The sequence below is a fragment of the Castor canadensis genome, chromosome 1 (genome assembly GCF_047511655.1).
Source record: "Castor canadensis chromosome 1, mCasCan1.hap1v2, whole genome shotgun sequence".
In the NCBI taxonomy this organism is placed as follows: domain Eukaryota; kingdom Metazoa; phylum Chordata; class Mammalia; order Rodentia; family Castoridae; genus Castor; species Castor canadensis.
The window spans coordinates 14,665,707-14,693,104 of NC_133386.1; the positions used below are offsets into that span (position 1 = coordinate 14,665,707).

At 38.8% G+C, this 27,398-nt stretch overlaps 1 protein-coding gene across 9 annotated transcripts in view; it reads right to left on the bottom strand.

Annotated features, from left to right (window-relative positions):
- Positions 1 to 27,398, bottom strand: part of Esr1 (estrogen receptor 1) — a 399,315-nt gene that overhangs the window by 217,730 nt on the left and 154,187 nt on the right. For 7 of the 9 annotated variants that reach the window (XM_074072284.1, XM_074072306.1, XM_074072300.1 and 4 more), the window contains exon 3: positions 25,741 to 25,937. In XM_074072284.1, the coding sequence (XP_073928385.1) occupies positions 25,741 to 25,937 (197 nt within the window). The remainder of the gene's footprint in view (positions 1 to 25,740; positions 25,938 to 27,398) is intronic. The other 2 variants (XM_074072304.1, XM_074072297.1) reach the window with 1 other exon arrangement.

Consider the following 27,398-nt stretch of genomic DNA (forward strand, 5'->3'; position numbering starts at 1 on the left):
AGTGGATATTGGGAGGATGGCAGTTCATGACCAGCCCAGACAAAAAGTTAACAAGACTCCATCCCAACCAATAAGATGGCTGTGATGGTGTGCATTGCCATCCCAGCTGTAAGGGAAGTATACACAGGAAGATGGCAGTCCAGGACGGCCCAGGCATAAACATGAGACCTATCTCAAAAATAACCAAATCAAAAGAAGCTAGGAGTGTGGCTCAAGTGGTAGAGTGCCTGCCCAGCAAGCACAAGGCCCTGTGTTCAAACCCCAGTACCACCAAAAAATAAGTAAATTAATACCACTGAACTGTACATTTAAAAGTGGATAAAGTAGCAAACATTGTTACTATAGCTTGCCACAATTTTGACAGCCAAAGTTGCAGAAACTGTAGCATCTTACATGAGGAAGGTCAAGAAATAGAATCAATGTGAATATTGTGAGTTGATATTCAGATTTCTTTCCATGCAACAATCACTGGGCCCAAGGCCCAGCACCAGGATGGGCTATGTCTTTCCCACGGGCCAGAACTCATGCTCGGTGATTTCAGTTCTTTGTCTCATGTAATCACATCTGCATGAGTTAATGAATCTAATTCCCAGTTAGAGAAGTCAGAAACCAAGACCCCAGAAAGCTGACTAACTTGTTCAGGAATACTTAGCTACTAGATGGTAGACCCATGATTAAAATACAGGTCTGTCCCATTCACAAGTCCTTGTTCTTCCACAAACATTATCATGGTTGGTAAAATAGAAAAAGCTCAATAAATACTGACTCAGAACAACTAAATATTAAATTATACTTTAAACTACAATAAAATAAGTAAGACCCAGGTGGAATTACTGCATCATTTCAGAAACAGAAATATAATTTTTTCCCTCACCTGTGATTCCCATCACTCCCATAGTTGTCTTCCCAAAATAGAAGAGATTAGTCACGGGAAAGGGATTCATCAGTGGATTAAGACATATATTATAAAAACATTATTCTAGAAAACGTTTTAGCATACTCCAGCATAAACTAACAAGAGAAAGAGAGAGTAGAAAGCACTGAGGAAATCAATAAGAAATTTGCATCTTATAAAAGAATAACTGCAGTATTATGCTTGGGAGTAAATTTTGACTCAGATATTAAAGTGAATATTCTCTGAGTTACAGCCAATGTGATGGGTCAAATAAAATGAAATAAAATTTGACTGTCTTGGTGAACACATTCTAAAAATCCAGAGAGGACATTCAGTGCGCCATGATTTGAACTATTTCAAACCTCACCTATACATAATGGCATGCATAAAAAAACAGCAAGCCTCAATAAAGACCCCAAATTACATTCTTACACCAGTCAATTCTAGTCAATCTTATCAGTGATGACAACCACCTCCAATGGACACTCTATTAATATTTTTTAAATAGAACAAAAAATATTAGTAGTCTCTAATTATATTTTCAAAAGGAGATTTTTTTTAAAGGAATTCTAGGAAAGAAAATAGTCCTGGAAAGTTTCTTTTTCTAAAAGAAAATGAAGTGAGAAGAAATTCTCTTTGTCCTCACAAGACCTCAATGTGCTAAAAATTTTGGCCAGAGCTCTGCCATGACCCTTTGTTTTGTCCTGCCTCTCTAGTCCATCTGCAAAACCACAATTGTTTTAAGGCACCTGGCACAGGATCAAACCAACAGCTGCAATAAAGGAAAACAGAGTAAAATCAGTGAGCACCATTTTATTGTGTGACCCACAGACAATGGACCACTCTCAGTAATGCCTCTCAGAGCTCCACAAATAAGCAAGGCTGTCCTACAGCCCAGAATGGGACCTTCTGAAATTGCTTCTCCTGGGACAATAGATGAGCAAGCATCAAACAAAGAGGAGAGACTTGTGGCAACAGGTGTGATTGGTTCAAGGGCAAGCAGCATTCAGCTCACCTCTGCACCCCTCTCCTTTGCTCTGTTCAGTTGTTTCCAAAGAGTTCCCCAAACTTTCTCCCTACTGAGGTTCCTTTAAAATCCAAACCCTGGTGACCAAAAGTAGTAGAAGCAATTTCAAACTGTTCTTGTCCTTCACTAAAGAAGCAAGGAGGAGGAAAATGGTCGTGTGATCAGAGTAAGAAGATAAAACCCAGAGAACCTGAACAGGGCTGTGCTCACTGCCTAGATTCCTAGAGTCCTGAGTAACCATTTCCCACCATTCTGATCCTGGGTCATTTCAGTGCTTGGGGAAAGGATGGAAAAAGACAGATGACCAAGCTCTGAGCAGTGTAGAATATGAATACCCCTCGAGCTGCTGGCTTTCAATATTCCCTTGCGGACTTTTGACCCTCTAAGTGGTAAAAAAAGGATTTCATCCCTCTTCAGGAGCCCTCCCAAGTTCACTTTGGAGGTGAACTTCCTTCAGGCCTCCTGATAAGAGCAATGACAAAAGAGTCAGGAGCCTCTGATTCACCGGATATGAGGCCCCTCTAGCACAATGTAATTTGACTTTGGTCATCCCTTTTTTTTAAGTTTCTCTAAGTCTACTTCAAAAATAAGGAAACAAACCAAAAAATAGTCTGTCACACTAGAAATAATTATCAACCTACTTTCTTAGCTCAGATGGCAAATCTCCTAACTAGCAGAATTAAATGAATGCCGCCACTGAACTGTTTATAGGATCGTTGCTGGATAAAACAAAACCAACCTATTCATAACGAGAAATGTATTACAATTTGCATGGCAAATTTAACCCAAAGTAGCACAAATCATCTCGTGCATTTCATAGTCTTCATGGTTGGGAGAGTTTCTTTGACCTATATTGCAATAGCCCAACAGGTGGTCAATCAGCAAAAGCAGAACTGGTCACCCAGACCACTCAAATCTATGTGGTGACATTGCCCTTCTGCGAGAATCATCCTGACGAGCCTTGTCACAGCATCAGAAAGGAGTGTTATCATTCTCTCAAGAAAGTTGGGCTTCAAAAGACCAAAAATTGTATGTTCTCCCTCATATGCAGACATTAGATCAAGTGCAAACACAACAAGGGGATTGGACTTTGATCACATGATAAAAGCGAGAGCACACAAGGGAGGGATGAGGATAGGTAAGACACCTAAAAAACTAAATAGCATTTGTTGCCCTCAACACAGAGAAACTAAAGCAGATACTTTAAAGCCACTGAGGCCAATAGGAGAAGGGGACCAGGAACTAGAGAAAAGGTTAGATCAAGAAGAATTAACCTAGAAGGTAACACACATGCACAGGAAATCAATGTGAGTCAACTCCCTGTATAGCTATCCTTATCTCAACCAGCAAAAATGCTTGGTCCTTCCTATTATTGCTTATACTCTCTATTCAACAAAATTAGAGTTAAGGGCAAAATAGTTTCTGCCGGGTATTGAGGGGGTGGGGGGATGAGGGAGGGGGCGGGGGGGGGTAAAGGAGGTGAAGGGGAGGGGGGAGAAATGACCCAAACATTGTATGCACAAATGAATAAAAAAAAAAAAGCAGAAGAAGGTTGGGCTTCTCAGTCTATACTCTAGCCACCCTCCATTCTAGCTGATGAGAATGAAGAAGCCCAGAATCATCCAGAGTTGTATTTTCCTCCTCTTTCCAGAATTAGCCTAGGGAAAGAAAATGATCCAGCTGTTACATTTCTCACCCAGTCCCTCATCTGTAAAAAGAAAGTTGTGAATCTGTTAATCAGACCAATCCAATTCTTTTTGTTTTGTTTTTGTTTTGGGAAATATTGGGGATTGAACTCAGAACCTTGTGCTTGCTAAGCAAACATTCTACCACTTAAGCCATACCTCCAACCTTTTATGCTTTAGTTTATTTTTCAGATAGGATCTCCCAAACAGATAGGATTGTGGTAACTTCAGTCCACAATCCTCCTACCTCTGCCTCCTGAGTATCTGGGATTACAAGCACATATCACCACACCTGGTGGGCCACTTCAGTTCAAAACTTCAACTACACTCTTTTCTCATTCTTCCGAGGCCCGCATTTCCTTGCAGTCTGGCTTCTTGACATTCTAGTTTGGTGATCTTTTTTTTCTACTTTCAAAGAGTCGGTGGTAGCTGCACCTAATTGCTGGAGTAAGGCCATATTAAGGGAATGTTACAATGTTACAATGTTAGGCGAACTGGACTTTGGTTTGAGTCCCAGACTCCATGTGATCTTGAGCAAACTAGATAACCCCTCTGGGCCTTGTGATAGCTCTACTAATTACTACCATATGGCCCAGGAGGACAATATATGAACACACTGTCAACCATGAAATGCTGTACCAGTGAAAGCTATAACTGCCTACGATAGACTACTACAGAGCCACCAGAGGAAGAATGAGTGACACCTGTGTCGCTGATATGGAAAGATCTCCAATCTGCATTACTCAGTGTCAGGCATAAAATAATGTGTAGAGTAGAATAGCATTTACATTACCAAAATTTTTATGTGTGCATGTGAGTACATATGTAATATTCAGAAGAAGTTGTCAACCTATTAAGAAATGGATAGTGGATTTGGGTATGAGGTCAGAGGAAACCTAAATTATACACCATGCACCATATTTTACTGTTTAACATGAACCTTGTACATTTATTTGCTGCTTTTTAAAATAACCAATGAAGACAAAGTCTGTTTGAAAACTTTCAAGCCAACAAAACAGCCCAGCATCAACAATTTTCATGTCTTTTCTACCACTCCATCCCTCCACTATGCAACTCACGGGCCAAATAATAAACATAACCACCAGAACCTTGTTAACAGAAAAAGTACTCAGTCGGTGAGTTGTGCTTTCATTCTTCAGATACTCCAGGTAAGAACAAAATGCAGACAGAGGTTCCAGTCTGTTCTAGTCCAGTAGGTCACAAAGCATATCTGTGATGTGCCACCTTTCCAAGCTGGGCCAGATGTTCCTTACTTTCAGCTGACCCACACCTTTGCTCCTGAGAGGCCAGAGTCTTCTGCCTGTAAAGAATGGAGTCATCCTTGACCTTCAGCTTGCACCTGGTAGGATACCAAAAGGTTCTGTCCATTGTGTGCTAAAGCCTTATTTCCTCTTGGCAATCACGACTACCCCAGGCAACCCTGTATCCCCTACGATTGCCTGTTAACCTAGACAGCTATAGTCAGGTGGCAGTCCTCACTTGCAAAGTCTCTTTTAAAAGCATTTGTTTCCTTGTGAGAACAAAAGCTCTACAGACAAGCCAATTGGTTTCAATATTTGGTTTTGTTTCTTAACATATTTCAGTTTCCTACCTGAAAAATGAGAGTAATTGAGTGCTGATTTACTAAAATTTTGTGGGGAATGAAATAATATGATGCATATAAAATATATAACACAGACGTGGGGCAGGACAAGTGCACATTCAGCATGAACCATAATTATTTATTATCTCCAGATGGGCCCAATCCAAATTTGTCAGAATAGCATCTAAAAGGCAATACCCTCAACTCAATCTATCATAACCTATCTTTTCTAAGTAGTTAAACTATGTGTTTTTACCCTTCAGTCATTCTCTTCACATTACTTGCAAGGCTACATTCACACAGTCAAATATCAATCAATCAAAACTCTTGGTCTTATCCAAAATAATCCCCTCTAGTCAGCATAGGCTTTCAGAACTGGAAAATCTTATATTATAATACTTGAAAAAATTGGAAAAATGTAAGAAAAATAGCCATTTGTTCGAGCCTCTTAAAAAATACATCTACACACCTTTTTAAACAACCAAGTATTACTGTCCAAGACTGTGTGAAAGTCATAACATGCCTCTTTGAGATGATGTAACTTAGACTAATAATTCATTTCTGGGTCTTAGAGTTAACATAGTCACCTCTTCTGCTCAAGAAGTAAAAGGGAAAAAAGCCATCTATAGTCTGAAGAAAGTCACAAATGATTAAGACAAGCTGTGGAGCAGAAAAAGGCACTGTTTCCTGATTCATTCTATCTGAATTTTTCTCATTGCTTACAAAGGAAGACAGGGAAGAGGCACTAAATTTTATTTAACAGAATATATTTCAAGATTGGTTAAATCTGGTGTAATTGCTTCTTTCCAATCTACTCTCTTTGTACTGATTAATAATTTGGTGCTAGTCCAAACTCCCGCTTTGAAGCAGCAATGATGAAGGTTATTATGAAGTTTGCTTTTCTTTTTTTAATTTACTAAAAAGGCCAGGCTTGTGTGAAAAGACAGCCAATCCTTTTGGGGAGTGCTCTCACAGGAAAAGATTATATTCTTGCCATAGCTATCAAAAACATACAAGATGCATGGACTAGCTAGACTCCCAGGGCCATATGATAAAGTATATTTCAACAATTTACACAGCAAACAAATTTAAATTCAAGAACCACTGACTTCTAATTCTATATGATGAATATAAGCATATTTTAAGTAAGGAAAGACTACCTTAAAACTCTACAAAAAGAAGTAAAGCAGCAATAAAAGAAAATTCATTCAAGGAATTGTCTAAGTCTCCTCTGTCTATAAGAAGCTATGTACCTGATACTATAAGAGGCTCAAAGACACACTATCCCTCTTAACTAAAACTTGACATTTTAAGGTAAAAAAAGCATAGATGAAAGGTGGAATTCCAGGTTTTCCAAAACTCTGATGTCTTCTTTTGGTTTGATACAATAATGACAATAATGTTAACTAATTTTTGGGTGCTGGCTATGAGAAAGAAGTTTGTATTTAAGAAGTAAAGGACATTTTTTCTTTCTGCACCTGCCTTATTTCACTTAGCAAAATGGCCTTGAATTTTATCCACTTCTTGCAAGTAGAAAGATCTCCTTTTGTAAGAATAAATAATATTCCAATTATATATATGGACTATACATGTAGATATATATAATTTTATGTATTGTGTGTATATACACACACATACACACACACAATTTCAGGGGTAAAGAAGAGGAATAAATATGGAGGAGTAGGCCAAAGGTACAAAGTCACAGTTCTGGGGCTGGTGGAGTGGCTCAAGTGGCAGAGTGCCTCCCTAGCAAGCATGAGGCCCCGAGTTCAAACCCCAGAATGGCCAAAAAAAAAAGTTACATTTTTGTGGGATGAATAAGTCTGTAGATCTCATGATTAATAATGCAGTATTCTACATTGGAAACTTGCTGAGTTTCTTGCAGGTGTTTTTACCACACACAAAAATGGATGAGGTAGATATGCTTGACTGCATAAACCATTTCACTATGTTTATTTATATTTAAACATCACATTGTACACCCTAAATGTATATAAGCTTTATTTAAAAGATAAATAATAAATACAAAAGATGTAAGGAGTAAAGATAGATGTAGAAGCAAAATGACAAAATGTTTATGTACTTGCTTTACTTCACTTCAGAGCAAAAAGATACCAAGAAACTCGATAGAGCTAATTGGAGGTAATGATGACAAGGACTCTTTTCAGATGCTCGCTGTAGGGCAAACTTCATCTCTAGTCACTACATCACCAAGCAATGTCAGAACTGCTGTGCCATTCGTAAGTGAGGAGATGGAAGTTCAGAGACTTCAGGTAGTAGACACCAGGCAGGGGTGATAGGGAGAAGATAGCTGCTCACAATGCCCTCATAGGATCAGTCCCAGGGACCAGATTTGTGACTCTACCTCCTGACAAGTCAACTGGCCCGGAAGTGTGACCCTGACCAAAGCTGGGCCAATCAGTCCTTCCCTAACATTGCTGACCAGAAGTGCTTCACAGGATATGAAGCTTGGTGGCTTTTGCCAGTCCTGCTTTCCATCTTAGAATAATGCAGATGTACAACATGAAGCAGCCACACAGGCAGAAGCAGGGAAAAAAGCTGGAGTCCTGATCCACTCCAAGACCCTAGGACACTGTCACTGGGACTGCACCCTGTCCTATCTACAGTTAGGGAAGACACTGCAGTAAATCTTCTGCAAACATCCAGTCCTTTCCTCTCTCCCCATACACCAAAGCTAGTTGGAGCTGCATTTTGCTCACTCAAAACTAACACATGAAATGATTGCTCTAAGACTACACAGATAATCATAATAATGACATTATTTCAATTGTAATTTATGATATGTAATTTTCATATTACTAGCTACATTTTGCAAATTGTGACAAAATGTAACCTAGATTAAAAATGTAATAGTATATTGAGGGCAAAGAATACATTATTTTGCATATCATAAGCTGTAAAAGTTGAAAAAAATGGGGGAAAGAAAGGAAAAAGGGAAAGTTAGTGAACATGAAGCCCAGTTTTTCTTACCCTTGCACTTGGCCACCACATTGGCAGGTACAAAGCAGATAGCTGTGCAAAGACTCCCTGTAAAGATTTCCTTAGACTGCTACTACACCCTGACTCATATGCCTTTTTATAATGGTTTATCACATTTAATTGGTAACTGAAACAAAGATGATTTTGAAAAAAAAAAACCATGTTTCTACTAAGTCTACAAGAAATACATCAATCTGACCTATTATTTCTTGGTAAATGAGTCAGTCCTTAATTTCTACTTCTATTTCAAATATACTATTAAGTATTTAATGGCTTCACACAATGAACTGTAAGTCACAGTGATCTCTACTGTTTTATGGTTTTAAGCAAAAGAATATTCCTAAACAAGATGGCACCAGAACAGTGGGAAGCAGGTGTGTAACCAGAACAGGTATGACTGTGGTCTATTTCTGGTTAAAATACAAAGCTAAACTCCTTAGGAAAAAATGAAGCAATAGAAAGTAAATTATTCATTCACTGATAAAATGCTAAAAACAGACAGGAAGGATTAAGAGGCAGGGTAAGAGTCTAGAGCACATTTCAATTCAATTCCCTTCCAGTCCCCTTGCTTGGTGATCTAAACATAACATTTTTTAAAATGTCCTACAGCATCAGCTCCAGTATTCTTTCAGACTTCCTAACTCCTTCCTCTCCTTCAGAGCCCAAGCCACTGTGAGTGGCTGCCAGTTCTCTGTACTCATCAGTCAGTGTTGCCACTTCTTCAGCAGACCAGGCTTGCTTTCCACATAGTAAGGATGAGGGCCTGGCCACCACCTGCCACCAAGAGCCACCATCTGCATATCCTGTGACACATCCAACATTCTGTGCCTCTCACCTTGTCTATGTCAACAGTTTCTTGACTCCAACACATTTCACCACAGGCGAAGCAAAAAGCACAAGAGTAAGGGCACCAAATTATTATTATTACCTTAAAAGAACTCCCCTCTCAAAGACACAAAAATAAAAGGCATTTAATAAAGTCTGCATAGCCTCAAAATTCTCACATTCTCACATTAAGAGTCATGTGAGAAAATTTAATATCTCTAAGAATCACAAAGACATTCAATACTTCTTAGAGTACTACAAGAAAATACTTTGTTTCTGCTGTTACAAAAGAAAAAAGCAGCTCACCTTTGAGGTACATGAACACAGAGAAGATGCCCTTGGTACATCTGGTCACAATGCTGATCCTAGAGCAGCCAGGAAGCACTAACGTTAGGCTTACAACTCCCTGGGACTTCACAAAGATTACCCCAGAAGACCAGCACATCAGCATCTTGCCACTGTGGATTTTTCTGAACCAATAACTTCCTAAAGATAAGATTGACATTTGGTAGAGTGAGGAGAGGGAGGAGGAACAGAAGGAAAAGAGAAAGAGGAGGACTACTATTACATTTATTACCCATTATCAACAAATACAGCAAATACAGCAAAGGCTTTCAATTTTTCTAGCTGCTTCAAGATGACTTTTCCATCCTTTGTCCAACTACTTTCAGAATTAAAAAAAAAAAAAAAAACATGATTTCCAAACGAAGTGGGAGCAGAATGAATTTCTAGAGTTCATGTCATAAGTTGCTTTTGGTACCATTGGTACATGGAGTGGTAGCAAAGGCCAAACAATGGAGGTGAGGATCAAGTTCTGTCTCTGCTCAACGAATACGTCTCAGCTGTATGTGCAACCTATTTGCAAATGAGTGTGGGCTTCATGGGAAGCAGGTGTGCAACTGCAGTCAGCAACTGATAACAACCCAGCTTCCTCCCAGAAGGCTGGCTCTTCCTCCCCAGGTGGGATGTTTGGTGAGGATAAATACCACAGTTTGGCTGCTTGACTGAAATATTTCTGCTGGATAGCCAGGCCTAAAACTTTAAAGTCCTACTCTGCTGTGATTTCTCAACAACCCAGAAGCAATAATATTCTATTGGCCTCAGCTACCTAATATCCACCTGACACGATTTCATTTTACTTGGGCTCTGGACTAATGAAATGAAAGTTGCACTTCAGTCCAAACTTGTCGTCTTGCAAGAAGAGGGTAAAGTTGTTTTGAAAATAAAATACAAATGTAAATGTGGTAAATACACAATACTCTTTCTCTACTAAGAGAAGAGTAATGAAAATGCTGTGTGAAATCAACTAAGCAATTGCAACACAGAGCTTTAAAATGATGCTTTTATTACAGAGGTAAAAGATGCTTGTTGTAGAAAATAAAAATGCAGATGAGCAAAAAGAACAAAAACTTACCCAAAATCCCACCATTCAGATAGTCACTGTTAATATTTTGTACTACACACTTTCAAAGTCTATACATACTTCCCTCTCCCTAATAAATATGTGCATGTGTGCATGAAATATGTATTTATGCATCCACCTATGCGTGTGCATAGGTATACACATAAAAAAGGAAAGTATTTATAATAAGCCTTTGATTCAAACTCCTCCTGCCTTATATTCAGAAAAAGTGGTCACCTACAAAACATTTTATAAGCAATAATTATTACATGGAGCCATTGACAGTACTTCTGCTTCTAGGAAAAATGGAGTCAAAATCAGGGAGTGTTTTGATTATGATGCTCATATTTGATTCACTAAGGAGATATGGGAACAAAAGTGGGGGAAAGGAGAAAGGCACCTGATCCCCAAAGCTGTGACAGCACACACCTTGCTCTTCCAGCTACTCTCCTGGATTTAGAAAAAGCCGGGAAGAACACAGTTGACATAGGTAGCATGGTGAAAGGAGCCCAGTTACTTCTGTCCTGTGTGTGCACCCCTTCATCAATAGTAACAACCTTAAGCAAAAGTATTATGTAGGGAGGATGGAGGAGAGAGGAACTGAAATCCTTCCACACTCTGTAATATAACATAATTGATAAAAACTAGCCAGATCATTTTCTACCTTCTCTCAGACCAATTTTACTGGCATGATTTAAAAAATTAAAGAGGGCATCTGAGTTTATCATCTACTGTTGGTGTTGTGGGAAAGCTTAACGTCAACTCTTAGAAGCAAATATCTCTAGTCAATTTTAAAGGCCCTTTGCAAGTATCTCACAGAATTAAAACTAGAAAGTCAAGGAAGCTACAACCATGAATATTATGGAGTCTAACCTGGGGTTACCTAACAAATCTTTACTTCAAATCAATTGTTTTCCTTCACATCATAATAAAAATATCAAATATAGTACATTTGCCTCCACAATTGTTTAGTATGTATTATTACAGAGGGACATCCTTAGATTTCATTAATATAGCTCCCATGTCTCCCTTCAAAAATAAATTGAAATAGTATGTTGGTCACATCATGGAAACAAAGTGTCATTGAATCTCTGGATACATAATAGACTTATTGTTGATAGTTGAAAAGATATGGAATATGTTAAAAATATATCACAAACAGCTACAACCTATTCTGTTCTAAAATACTACCTAACGCTATACACACGATGCAAAGATGAACAACAAACAAACAAAGATGAACAACAGAGAGCTTAAAATGTAGTCGAGCATTTATTCTAGAGCATTCTTCTTGCTACACCCTCTGAACACATCATATTTCCTTCTGAAATACCTGTGTCCCTTTGTACACCTTCAAGGCATCTCATGTAGTGCTGAATTTAACTTGCCTAGTACATTCTCACAATTTTTCAATTTGTGTTTCAGCTGAATCCTTAATTGAACTTGGAATGCATCTTTGCAATTTTCTCAGTGCTAAAATAAAAGTTATTCAAGAAATATTAATTATATGCCAACAAAAAAATAATAAATCCTTGAGGTCACCAAGTTAGCCCTCTCTGGTGAAGAGGCTATAATGAACTTGAGTAGGGAGCTCTCCACATGTGTTCAGAGTGCATGTGTGCTTAAGGAGAAAGAACTGAAGTATAGAGGGCAAGGGTGGGGCTGGTCTTCAGGCAACTGTGACACAGGAAGAGTCATCTGTACATTAGAAACCAGAAAAAAAATGGAGGAAAGTCACCTCCATGGTGATTTATTACACCATCATGGCAATTGTTATATTAGTGGCAAAATACCCTTGTAGTCATCGTGAAATGTAATCCCCTATTCATAACTCTGAAGTGTCATGAACTCTGATTATCTTAGGAATTATAGTTTGTCTTCTATGGTGTGTAAGGGAAATTCTTACAGAGCACTTAGTGAAATACCCTGAAGTACTCCAGCCACTCTTTCAATCACTGCACTTAGATTTCAGCTCCCCAAAAGTTCACCTTTATAAATTTACCAGCCATCCACCTACAAATTCTTAGACCTGATGACTTAAAATTTTCTCTTATTCATTCTGTACCCCCCAATACATGATTTTGATACTGCCAAATATGATTTTGAGTCAGAAAAAGATAATGTTCATTTGGATAAAATTGAAAATCCACTTACTCTTTCTCAAAGAAAATAGAGAGATTAAGTGTCTATTACAGAAAGAAATTATAATTTAATAATTAAGTTGTTTTTTTCTTTGTTCCTTTGCTTCTTAGCAACTGAAAAAAACTTTTACTTCATATAAAGGAAGATGGAAAAGTAAGGAAAATAATAGTCTTACTTCCCCCAATATATTTTTTTTCAAGTAAGACATGTCTTTCATTTAAAAAATAAAAAATGGATCTTCTCACTGAGTTCCACATGAATATAAAATTAACATAGTTTCAGGGAAAAGTTTTACAAAGTAGACGGTAGATTTATGAAATATATTTTTCTTGCCTATGGCATTTTTCAGCAAAAAGCCAGACAAGGGGGTTATATAGTATAACCTGAATATATAGGGCTGACCTATAATAGAGAGCTCACAAGTGATCAGCCTATCTTTAAAAATATACTTTTCTCTGAATGAATATCACAGAAACAGATCTTTCTCTTTAAAGGCACATAAAAGTATCAATAGCAGTTTTCTATGAAGAACAGAAAAATTTTGGAAGGATTAGACTATGGGCCACCACTGCAGAGCTTTGTAGGAACAATGTCAGCAACAGTTTTGAGCGCAAGGTAATACCCTTCGAAAATGTGCCCATTAAAGCCTATCTATAATTTTGTGGGAAATTATTGCCACTCGTAAATGGAGCTTTCTAATGGAATGACTGATGAGCTTAAACACTGTATGTGGACACAAACTACCACTTTAATGGAAATAGTCAGTGCCGTGACCAGAACAGAACCACTTAGTAGGGAAATTGGAAATTTAATTTCAATCAGATGAACAAAAAGTGAAGAAGAATGCTTGAAGAGGTAGCATAAAAAACACCAGCGATTAAAAACATTCGGAACCTTTGCTTACCCTTCAAAGGCATTTGTTGCCATGGTTTTTAAAGACCTCTGAAAGCTTCAGCTGTGTCCACAAAAGCTGCCAAGAAATAGGGGTTCTATACTGATTTTATTTGTCAGAGGCATTTTGTCTTAATTATCTCCAAGATAGAGATTACTTGGCCAAAAGGAGAGGAAAAAAAAAAGAGGAATCACCATCATTTCACAGGTAGAAAGATTATGATTTTTTAGCTTTCTGAGTCCTTCGTCAAATGTGTGTGCATGAGTGTGTATGTGTGTGTGTGGGTGTGTGTGACACAAGTATAATTTTTATACTGTCACATTAAAGAGTGACGAGCATTTAAAATCCGCAATGGGGACTCTGACATAGAATAAGGTTTTCAGATCTGTGTGTCTGCTTTTCCCTGATGAGAGTCAAGAGCCAAACATCTAGCAAATTTATCAATACCCCTGGGATAATACCTTTCTTCAAAGAAAGTTCATTATAAATGCTTTCACTCAAAAATTACATGAGTTTGCCTGCATATGCACTTAAATTCTTTGTCCTTCAGCCTCAATCGTCTCATCTCTCTGTTGTACAACAGGCATGATAACACACAAGGGGGAATTAAAGAGCAGAAGTGTAAACTGTGGAAGAATTAGACAAACTCGGGACCACAGAGGGAGGCTTATGAACCCCCATAGTACGAATAATTTACCACCCCAAAAAAAATTTTGGTTCTTGCTTCAACATTATAAAACTGCCTGTATTTGTTCCTGCAGTTTAATGTGCTTAATGTGCTGCTCCCAACAGCACATTAAACTGGAAGCTCCTAGAGCGCAACCTTTGGCTTTATTGGGCTAATCTGTGATTTTTCTGTTTAGAAGAGCCTTGAACACACTTTTGATAATAAAGATGTTTCTTACAATGTTTTGATAAGATCCAAGAAGTTCTTAGAATATATTATTGAGAACTAAAAAGAAGGCTTTGGAGTTTCTGCTATGGTTTCATTATGTTTTTTAAAATTAATTGAGGAAATTGATTCCAATGCCCACCCCTGGACTGTGCAGAAAGATGGTTCTGTCCTGGGCTGCTGGTGATTCCATCTGCTTATCTGGCTATCAACTCCAACTCAGTGTGTCTAGAACTAAACTTCCCCTAGCCCCTGCTAATTGGCCATCCTCTTGACTTCCCTGGCTCATTCATTTCCCAACTTTTTCCTCCCTCTGTCTGAACATCTTCAACTCCCTTCTCTCCTGGATGACTCATATTTAATCATCTTAATACAATGTATGTCTTCCGTTATATTATACCATCCATTGTATTCCCTTTTTCCTATTTTACAAGTTCCAAAAAGTCCAGGTTTATAGTACACTGAAGCTAGTGGACTATTGGCCAAATTAGTCTTCATGCTGCCCTTCTCTGCCTTCTCTGGTCTTCCCTATATGCTTCTGGAAAATCTTTTCAATATCATTTTTTTATTGTGAATAAATTTATTTATTTATTTATTCAGATGTGCATATATTGTTTGGGCCATTGCTTCTCCCTACCCCCTCTCTCTCCCCCCACACCCCTTACTTCCAGGCAGAACCTGTTCTGCCCTTATCTCTAATTTTGTTGAAGAGAAAACATAAGCAATAATAAGAAAGACAAAGCATTTTTGCTAGTCTGACATAAGGATAACTATACAGAGAGATTCCTAGCATTACTTCCACGCACAAGTGTGTTACAACCGAATTGATTCATCTCTACCTGACCTCTTCACTACTTCCCGGTCACCTTCCTATATTGACCGCTGTTGTTTTAAGGTTTCTGTATTAGTTCCTTTGCAGTGGGGACATCAAACACTTTCATGTTTGGGTTTCCTACCTACCCCCATTCCTCCCATATGTGCTGTCCCCTTAGCGTGTGATCCAAGTCCAACAATATTACTGCATTTGCCCTTGATCTAAAGTCTGCATATGAGGGAGAACATATGATTTTTGGTCTTCTGAGCCTGGCTAACCTCACTCAGAATGATGTTCTCCAGTTCCATCAATTTACTTGAGAATGATAAGATTTCATTCTTCTTCATGGCTGAGTAAAACTCCATTGTGTATAAATACCACATTTTCTTAATCCATTCATCAGTAGTGGGGCATCTTGGCTGTTTCCATAACGTAGCTATTGTAAATAGTGCTGCAATAAACATGGGTGTGCAGGTGCCTCTGGAGTAACCTGTGTTGCATTCCTTTGGGTGTATATCCCCAGGAGTGGGATTGCTGGATCATATGGCAGATCTATGTTTAGATTTTTATGAAGCCTCCATATTGTTTTCCAGAGTGGTTGCACTAGCTTGCATTCCCACCAGCAGTGTACGAGGGTTCCTTTTTCCCCACATCCTCGCCAACACCTGTTGTTGGTGTTTTTGATGGTAGCTATTCTAACAGGAGTGAGGTGGAATCTTAGTGTGGTTTTGATTTGCATTTCCTTTATGGCTAGAGATGGTTAGCATTTTTTCATGTGTTTTTTGGCCATTTGAATTTCTTCTTTTGGGAAAGTTCTGTTTAGTTCAGTTGCCCATTTCTTTATTGGTTCATTGATTTTCGAAGAGTTTAGTTTTTTAAGTTCCTGTATATTCTGGTTATCAGTCTTTTGTCTGATATATAGCTAACAAATATTTTCTCCCACTCTGTTGGTGGTCTCTTCAGTTTAGAAACCATTTCTTTTGTTGTGCAGAACTTTTTTAGTTTTATGTACTCACATTTGTCCATACTATCTCTTAGTTGCTGAGCTGCTGGGGTTCTATTGAGGAAGTCCTTGCCTATACCTGTAACTTCAAGAGTGTTTCCTACTCTTTCCTGTACCAACTTCAGAGTTTCAGGTCTGATATTAAGGTCCTTGATCCATTTTGAGTTGAAAGTAGTACAGGGGGATAAACATGGATCTAGTTAAACATCATTTAAGTCTATTTCATGACATCCATACTATATTGGAAAAATGTGATGGTTTGGGTTGTCTGAAGACCTACCCTTGCTGTCATTATTTTATTATTCATTGAGTGACTCCAATAATACAAATCCATGGTTTGGTCCTGAGGATTTCACAGTGGTCATGATAGGCAAAAACACATATATACAAATATATACAATCACTAGAATGAATTCTTATTGGGTCCCAGGAGAGAGAGAACTTCTGCATTAGCATCAGAGATTTTGATGACAGTCACTTTCCACTAGGATAAGAAGAATTTTTTCAGATTAATCTAAGAAGAAAATGCCAACAAAGAAATATAACGGTCATATTTATAGAAGATCAACTTATCCAGTTTGTCTAATGTCTACCTCATACAAGTAGAAACAATGGCTTTAAAACATCTAGAAAGACATGCTAGAACAAGATTATGTAAATCTTTGAACAGTTGTCTGAGGATTAGTCCACGGGTCATGGAAGTCATTAAATATTCTGCAGAGGATTGACGAGATTAGTGATATGTTTTAAGAACATTAATAGACTGGCAGTACCCAGGATGCTTTGCAAGAGGGAAAAATGAATAAAGCAAATGGTTTAGATGAAGGAGACAAACAGAAGCGCTGCATTATTGTCATTATCCTCATCAAAGATGAAGGGCAAACCTGAATAATGAGAATTGGATGGGTATGCATTTAACAAGTATACTCAACAGAACTCTGCAAGGGTTCTGAAGGGAAACATCAGGGTCAAGTGTGGCAAAGTGAAAAAATTGGCTGGAACTAAGTCCAAGGTTTAAAGTGTGGACACCTGAGACCAGGTTGAAGAAACTGATATGCACGATCCTACACCTGCCATAACAAACTGCCACAGCTGAGTGACTCAAAATTATATAAACATATATCTCACAGTGCTTCAGGCTAAAAGTCTAAATAAAGATGTTGTCAGGCCATGCACCCTTTGCAACCTGTGGGGAAGAATACCTTCCCTCTACCTTAACAAGCAAAATGCCTTTTTCTCAAAAACAGAACAGAAAGGTAAAACAGGTCTTGTCTGGGGGGTTGGTACTAGTGTGTGGGAAAGGGTGTAAGAGAGCCAATGTGGTAGAAATATTATTTACTCATGTATGAAAATGGAAAAATGAGACCTATTGAAACTATTCCAGGAATGGAGTGGGGGGGACAAAGGAGAATGATGGAGGGGTGAATTCAGCTATGATATATTGTAAGAACTTTTGTAAATGTCACAACATACCCCCAGTACAACAATAATATAATAATAAAATAAGTACATAAATAAAGCCAAATATGATGAGAAAAACAAAGAATATTTTCCTGCCTCTACCTTGCTTCTGGTGTTGGCCTGCATTCTTTGTTGTTCCTTGTTTTGTAAATGTCACTCCATCTGTCTTTCCATTGTCACATGGCATTTTCTCCTCTGTAGCTGTATCCAAACTCCCCTCTTCTTAGAATGGTATCAGTCATATTGGGGTAAGGACCCCTCTACTCTAGGATGACCTCATTTTAACTACTTATATCTACAACCTTATTTTCAAATAAGTCACATTCTAAGTTCCTAGGTATCAGAGTTCATTCCACATCAGGTCTGTACAAGATTCCCTAGGAAACTGTGTGGAGGAAGAGAGAGGAAGAGAAAGAATCAGAGGCTACAGACTGGGGAGCATCCACTTTTAGAGAGCTAAAGAGGAAAGGTGGGTAGGTGACAGTAAGCCCCCTCTTTTCTCAAGGCTGGTTTCCTCTATTTCTTGGTTTATGCTATTTCACATGTCTAGAGCTCTCTTCCAAACTTCTCATTGCTTATGAAAAAATCCTTTCTTTCCAAACATATATTAAATATACCACTTACAGTGACACTTTCTTGCCAGTATAATTCAATGAAATGGTTTCCTTCTCTGAGATCCTCTAGCAGTTTTGTTTGTTGTTGTTGTTGTTTTGCTTTGTTTTGGGCAGTACTGGGGTCTGAACTCAGGGCTTCCTGCTTGCCAAGCAGGCACACTATCACTTGAGCCCCTCCACCAGCCCCTCTGGTAGTTTTTATACATCATTTTAACCACTCCCCCCTATTCTACCATTTGCAACACATGTGCCCAACACCACTGAAGGCAGAGGAACTATAGCAACCAACAAGGCTGACTAGAAATCAGCCATCACTGAGTTTACATCCAAAATTCTGTGAGTCTATGAGGAGATAGTACATGGTATAAACAAACAACAATCAAACAAATGAATAAAAGAATAATGTCTTAAAGACTTAAGGACTCTGAAGAAAATTAATCTGCACAGCAAAGGAAACAGTAAAGACAGCCTACAGAATGAGAAAATATTTGTGAACTCCACATCTGAAAAGCAGTTAATATCTAGAATATACAATGGACTCCACTCAATAACATAAAGCAAACAAACAAGAACTACCCCTCAAATAATCTGATTTTAAAATGGGCAAAGGACCTAAGTAGACATTCCTCAGAAGAAGACATAAAATGGCCAATAAATATGTGAAAAATAACACTCAGCATCACGAGTCACCAGAGAAATGCAAACCACAGCAATGAGCTATCTTCTCTGCCCATCAAGAAGATGAAGGGTAAGTGCTGGGAGGAAGAGGAGAAAGGGAACCTTTGCGTGCTATTGGTCAGTATGTAAGTTAGTAGAGCTACTGCAGAAAACAGTATGGAAATTCCAAACAATTTAAAACCAGAACTATCACACACTCAAACAACCCCTCAACTGGGAATCTCCTCAAATGAAATGAAATCAGTGTGTGGAAGGCATACCTGCACTCTGTGTTTACTGTAGCACTATTCACAACAGCCAAGAAAGTAAATCAGCCCAAGTGTGCATCGACAGATGAATGCATAAAAATGATAGACAGATAGATAGTAGATATATATATATATATATATACCAGAGTACTATTCAGTCATAAAAAATAATGAAATTCTGTCCTTGCAACAAAATGCATAGAACTACAAGACATTATGTTAAATAAATAAGTCAGGCACAGAAACAAATACCACATGACCTCACTCATATGTGGAATCTAAGCAAGTTGTTCTAGATGTTGAGGGTAGAATGGCAGCTTTCAGAGCCTAGGGAAGGGAGGGACTAGGAAATATTGAGTACCAAGTTACAGTTAAATAGGAGTCAAAAGTTCTGAAGAGCTATTTCCCAGTATGAAAATGATAGATAATAATAACGTATCTTGAAAAAGCTACAAGAAAGGATCTTGAGTGTCTCCATCACAGGTAAATATAAGTGTTAGAGGAGACAGAGAGGCTTACCCTGATTGGAATATTACACAATTGTGAAATGTATCAAAATTCCCATGACATCCCACAATATGTACAGTGTGTCAACTGAAAAAAAGGATGAAAGACAGGGTAAGGGAGTATTAAAAAAAACAAACAAGAACAATGGTTTATGGGTTACTTTTGGTAGGACAATTGCAGAAGGACTCTCTGAGAAGCTGTGGCCAGAAATCTGAATAACAAGAAGCTGGCCAAAGAAAGGTTGGGAAATCCAAGCAAAGGGACAAAGGGAAACACATGTGCTAGGGTCCTTAAAAAGGAGTATGTTGGAGTGTTTGGGGGGAAGAAAAGAAAGCACAGTGTGGCTGGATTACACCAAATAAGGAGAAGTACGTAGAATGTTTTAAGCCATAAAAAGGAAATTTTACTGTGAAGGCATTGAGGGTTTTAAGGTCATGATCATGCAACTTAATTATTTAACTAAAAAAAATCTCTCCTCCTATTGCAGGGAGACTGGACAGTAGAAGGCCACTGTGGGAATGCAGACAGCAGATTTAATATTTTTGTGGGCACACATTGGCAGAATCTCAATCACATATCTAAAAAGACCCCAGAGATAAAACAGTCATGTAAAGAACAAGGAGCCTGTCACTTGTACCCCATTTTCTAACCATACCAGACATGGTGCCTAAGTCAAGCCAGGAAATTAGACACTAACATGAAACAAGATGTGAAAACTAATGCACTGTGAGTGAAGAAAGGTGAGCCTCCATACCTGAAGTGGCCATTCTTTTTTAGCACAGTGCCTCAAAGTGAATGCAGTCAGCTAAATGGGCCTGAGGTTGTTTTGAAAGCTAGTCTCTGCTTACCCTGGGCAGCTGTTGCAGGAGCTATCCAGGGTGCTGGACTCTCTCACCCTAAAGCTTTGTAAGGCTCTGGAGATCCTTGTAGGACCTAAGACCCCAGGGCACTGAACCCTCACCAGACTCCATTCTGACACTATATCCTCCTGGTCTCAACTAACCTGTGAACCAACACCTGCCATAGCAGGTCTGTCTGACCTAATGTTGAGTAACTTTGCATACACCTGATAGAATATGAAGTGACACCACAGTTAGTAATATACAGATAGGTTTGCGCCCCCACTGTCCTCAGGGCCTTCTGAAATAATAAAGTAAGAGAAGTGATGAGCTCACTTTTGCCTTGGAATAAAACTTCAAGGTAATACCTGGCTGCTGAGCCTCTAACCAGATTGGTCACAGAACTCAGCTCAGAGTCTCTGTCTAAAGGCATAATTCTATGCCTGCAATGATTAATAACTTGATAAATATACAGTTTCATTTCTCTGACTTAAACAGGATCTTTGACTTCGCTTTTTTTATTTAAAAAGTGCATGCAACACATTGATTTCTTAAATGATCAAGTTTGTACACTATGTAGTGGATGGAAATTTGTGGGCCTCAAGCCCAACACTTCACCTCTTCAACAGAAACACTTAGAGCACGAGAATGATCTGATATATACTCATTTCTAGCTCTCTTCTTAAGCAACAAGAAAAGCAGGAAGAGCCTCGGCATCCTCAGAACTTCCCACCTACGTGTCAGACCCTTCACTGTCCTCAAATGGGTTTGAGGGTCAGTGTGATTTACAAAGAGCTACAGAAATTCAGCAAAACTTTGTAACTGCAAGTCATCAAGACTCTGTTGAGAAAAGAGGACTAGAAACCCTACGCTTGCTCTCCCACATTTCCTTGTGTAGCCATACACACAGGAAATAGATGGAGATACCATAAAAATACAAAGGAAATCAATTACTCTGTTTTGACAGGTCTAAGATTAAATATATAGCCAAGAGATGCCATTGTGTCATGGAATAGGAAATGACTTGTCCATTTTTATTCTCAGAATTCCCCACACTCTGTCTTACCTCCTGGTTTTTGCTTGTGTGTTCATCTAGATGACTGAACACTCCTGCCTTCTCCACCTTGTTCATTTGACTTGTTCTTCACACTTACTTTTAATCAGCAAACCTTCTCTGAGAGCCTTATTAACACCTCTCCATCACCAGTTTGGTCTCCTATAAGACCCCATTCACCGCCATCTTGACACTTACTTACTGTGTAGTTAATTTAATTGCCGGATTATTCATTCATCTCTACCTGTACCTTATAAGCTTAATGAAAGAAGGGCAGGGTCTTTCCTATCATTTTGTCTTCTGTGTTTTGCACAATTTTGCCCAGTAGAAGTATTCAATGAGTAAGTGAGCACATTAATGAACTTAACAACGATGGGTCCCTCTGAAACTCTGTCTTGTTTGAAGGCTTCTTCCAGAACTTTGGACTCAATCTGCATCCTATTTAAGAAACAGATAGGGGTAGGGCATGGTGGCACATGCCTGCAATCCCAGATACTCAGGAGGCAGAGGTTGGAAGGATTGTGGTTCAGGGCTGGACGAGGCAAAAAGTTAGCAAGGACCAATCTCAACAAACAAGCTGAGTATGGTGGTGCACACCTGTACTCTGAGCTAAATGAGAGGAGTAGGTGAGAGAGCATAGTCCTAGGCTGGCCCTGGGCAAAAAGCATATGACCCTATACATAAAACAACTGAAGTTTTAAAGGGGATTAGGGTGTGGTTCAAGTGGTATCATGTCTGCTTGGAAAGCAGAAGGCCCTGAGTTCAAACCCCAGTACTATCCAAACAAAAAAAACAGATAGAAACACATATGTAACCAAACCATGGTGCATTAGAAGTTTCTAAAACAAGGTAGAAGCTGCATTTTTAAATGGCACAATTTTAATGGAACCTTACTATTTAATCTGTGTATACAAGATGGAAGTAAATGATACATATATTTTAACTACCAAAAGCCAGGCACAGTGCCTCACATCTATAATCCCAACTATTTGGGAGGCAGAAATAGAAGGACTGAAGTTTGTGGCCAGCTTAGGCAAAAAACAAAAAAAAAAAAAAAAAGAAAGAAAAAAAAATTAGTGAATTAGTGAGACCCTATTTCAAAAACAAGCCAGGTTTGTGATTCACAGCTATAATCACAACTACATGGGAGGCTGAGGTAGGAGAATTATGATCCAAGGCTAGCCTAGGAAGAAGTGCAAGACCCTATCTGAAAAATAGCTACGGCAAAAAGGGCTGGGTGTGGCTCAAGTGGTAGAGAACTTACCTAGCAAGCACTAGGCCCTGAGTTCAAAACCCCAGTACTGCCAAAAAAGAAAAAACAAAAGGAAAGAAATCAGAACTTAAAAACATACTTGAACCTGAAATAGTGCCATATTTTTATAAGCTTACATTGTCTTCACTGATGTTTCTAAGTGTATTTTTCTTTTTTTCTGATGCCTGAATACTTAGGGATAATACCAAACTCAGTGGTCTTGTGTAGCATGCTCCTACTGGTGAACAAATCACTGAAAATAACATGTTTAAGCGACATTGCTACTGCTCCTTTCAGTCTCAGTAACTTCACATTTGTAACCGGCAAGATTTTTCTTCACTTAATTCTTCTTTCCTTTTCCTTTTCTTTGCCCTGGCGCTTTAACTCTACCAACATACCAAGTTCCTCTGCTTCCCCAAGTAAAATTCCCAAATAAATTCTAAATTCTGTGGGATTGTGGATTTTTCAATTTCCCTCAGAACATCTAGATGGAGAGTAAACTGTCAGTAAACTAGGAATCAAAACTCTACATTTAAAAATGATCCATTTCCTCTCAGTAAATAATAGTATTTAGATTAAATAAGATCAAAATAAATTATGGTGTACAGGCCAATTCTGGTCAGTGATCTATTTTTATTAGTGAAGTTACTTTGGCAGAACACGTTTGTAACAGTGGAACTAATCTATGGAACTCAGGGAAAGAGGGAAAGGAAAAGAGACTGATAGAGCATCAACAGTATCATAAAACATAAGATGTGAAGGTAGAGGATATAAGGATGCGTATTCAGAGCTGTTGAAAAATGGGGGGGTGGGAGGTAAAGGGGTGAGGGAGAGCAATGGGAGGGTTGAACAGGCCAAAGTACAGCTCACTCACAGTCGGCATACATTGAGACACCTATGAATGTCAATTAAATATTAATAATGAAAACCAGGACTAAAAAATAGGTTCAGTGAGGGGGGGAATTAGTGGGAGGAGGGGAGGGTGAAGGAAGGAGATGAAGGTGAGGGTGTATGGTTGATGGATTTCATATACCTGTATGCAACAGAACTAAGAAACCTCTTGCAATTGCTTTAAGTGGGGTTGGGAGGGGTCTGAGGGGGAGAGACGATGGGGGAAATGTAACTATGTATAATATAAATCTAATAGGAATTGTCATTATGAATCGCCCCAGATGAATATATCCTAATAAAAAATTTATAATAAAAAAATTTTTAAATAAACTTGGCATGTAGCCATGCCCACTTATTTGCATATTGCCTCAGGCTCTTTTTCAGCCGCAGTCCCAGGCTGAGTAGCTGGAGCACAACCAATGGCCTGCAAAGGCTGAAACCATTGCAATTGGGCCTGATACTAAAGCATTTTCTACTGATGAGGGAACTCAGTAGCAGGTAAATGACTTGTCCAAATATAATTGAACCTATCCACTAATTTATACCCTCATCGTATACTTTTTCACCACCAGATTAAATGCTTAGTGAAAATAATGAGATTTTATAAAATCAAATAATCAGCAAACCAAAATTAAGATGTGTGTCAAAACCCGTTTCAGTGGTGACACTAATGTAACACCAAATTTTCTGAATTAAGATAGCATCAGCAGTAAAATTAATAGTCTGTATGTGATACACACACATAGGCATACACACAATTTACTACAGAGAGTATCATAACTTTTTACAAAAACGCCAACAAAAAAAAGTTAGTCTTACAGCAGAGTTCTAAAAGATGTTGAAAATAGTAAGTGTCAAAGAAAATGCTTTTCAAATGGACCACATTGACCTCACAGGCTATTCTATTACGATATGAACAGCTTTTTAAAAAAAATTCCACTGGCAATGGCAGGAGAAATAGTTACCATCCCCCAGTTTTCATCTCCTTTCAGCGCAGTGTACAGCCATGATGGAAAGTTCCACAGAATCATTTCTTCAGTGGGCATCTATTAATCGAGCATAATCTGGTGTTCAACAAGTTCCTTAAGTCATCTAGACTTCTACAATTCCCTAGAAGTATTTCTGGTATTTATATGCCAAGTTTCACATGAGCTGAAAGGTAAAGGAATAAGAACAGAGAAAAGTACCCCACTCTTAAGATAAAAAGTGAATTTAATAAGCCTAAACTGTGGTCAGACCTCTGGTCCTGTCAGACAAAGATCTCTGAGGGAGTAAGAATGGTTAATGTTTTCTGAGGTTGTCTATACAATGCCACAATAGAGACATTCCTGGAGTAGAAATGAAGGATAGTTGGCAGTGTATCAGAGATTGGTAAACTGGTATATAGAGTAAATTGTATTGGTAATTTACACACACACACACACACAGGATTGAGGCAGGCAGGAGAATGAAATGTTGCAGTTAGATACTTGACAGAGTACTATACTTGACAGATACTGGTACAGAAGGTACCTCCCCTATTACAAGTCACCAGACATTGAGTTGGCTCATGTTAGCAAAAGGTCATGTCATCCATTGAGACAAGAAAGAGATGGAAAAGAGGAAGAGAACAGGCTGAATTAGAATTGGTCTGGAGCAGAGATCAGAACAGAATATTTACCTGAATGAGGCCGAGGTAGAGAGATAATTATGCAGACAAAATCATACCACATCATATAGCAAAGTTGCCTAGGGGAGCCATCGCCGGTCAGGGCTGAGACCACACTCTCAGCTGTGGAACTCCTCCTTCAGTAGAGCCACCCAAGACTGTGTAGCTCTTGCCCAAAGGAGGAAGCAGAATATTCAGCCACAGCTGCCCTGCATCTGAGAATTTTCAGTTCTCCATGTTCTTCTACCAAGGACTTCAGTAGATCTGCTAGCTATTACTGTTTCATACACGTGGCTGACCAGGTCTTCCTTCCTCAGTCCCTTCTGTTTTGAGGGTCAAAATAGAAGAAGTTGTTTTCAACACACTATTACCTTGAATGCTTCTCTTGAAGAAGGCTTTGCATCCCTCACAGGACCAGACTCCATAATGGTAGCCTGACGCATAGTCACTGCACACAGCACAGTAGCGAGTCTCCTTAGCAGACTCCATGGCCAAGCTTCCCTTGTCACTGCTACCTGCCAATCTCTCCCGGCCACTCTGCCGTCGGTTATCTGAATTTGGCCTGAGAAAGGAAAAATAGAGAGGAAAAAAAAAAAAAAAAAACCAGTGAATCCATTAGCATTAGGAAAGTAGACCCTGCACGCACCTGTAAAGAGGCTGGGGGTGGGGGTGGTGGCAGGATGTAGATCCACTCTATTCTGACATTTTGAAATGATGAATCATAATGTACGCTAATCTTCCGTTACCTCTTGCCATCTGTTGCAGCAAAAGGTGTTTGCCTATTCTATTAACCTTGAGGGAAAATTGTTTGTGGCAAACTTGCTTAAGAAATGGAATGCCTCCTCTAGAATATATTACCCATAGAATGACAAAACAAAAGTAGCTGCTTCCCCATTTTCTCAGAATTCACGATTAATTCAGAACCTTTAGAGACCAATTCTCATTCCAATTCTAGGCCACACAAAGGGTCTTGGAAACACAGACAAAGCACAAAACAGCTGGCACATTTGGGAGTCACATGAACTGACGAACAGTATGTTGAACACATGTTGAAGAAAAAATGGTCCCTTAAGTTATTGTTATCAGGTAACCCTGGGTATCAGTTTTTACAACTTGACCCTATAATTTGAAAATGCTATTCTTGGATATTCAATAGTCCTCCTTAAAGCATGTGGAGTAAGAAGAGCCAGGAAACACAGATGGTTACTCCAACCATTAGAGATTGTGTGGAAGAAGTATATTCCAGAACTGAATCTGAAAATGCACAGCAAGAAAAGCTCCAGGGGGACCAAGAAAATGGGGGAATAAAAATGCTTTAAGCATGTTTTAAGAGGAGCGTGATAACACCAAGTGGGACAAAGAAGTCCAATAAAACACAAACTAATGAAGTGCGTTTGAATTTGACCTAGAGGATGTTCCAGGGGAAGGGAAGAGGTACAAGCCAAAACCTAGTGGGTGAGAGAGTGGATGGAAAGAGGAGGTGAAAATGAGTGAACGTCATTCCTGGAGAACTTGGATGAAGAGGGAAAAAAGAAAGAGACAAGGTGGAAGCTAAAGAATATAAGCCTCCCCTCCTCAAAAAAAAGGACTTTTGGAATGAATGAGACCTTCAAAGGCCTCGTGAAGTTTGAAGGGAATGGTTGAAAACACAGCGTAAAGGATAAAAGAATGAGGTCAAGCAGGGAAGTCAAGCAGTTGAGATTAAAGAAATGGCTGCAAGGCACAGCCTGCATGAGGTTACCTTGAAGAAGACTGGAAAGAAAGAGGTAAGGAAAGAAACTGGTGAGGATAAGTTTGCAGATATTACATTGAGCCCTGATTTTCAAGGTACATGCAAACAAATAAAGGTGGTGTTAAGGAGCTGGGGGTATGTGGCCAGAGCCTAGCGCAGTGTTTAGAATGTAGCTGGCACTTACAAAGTGAATGGTGAAAGTTTGGGAGGGTCACTGGGAAAGAGAGGTCAACAGATGTTGGAAGGACAGATGGAGAGAAGCTTCCTATGAGATTTTCAAAGCAAAACTAA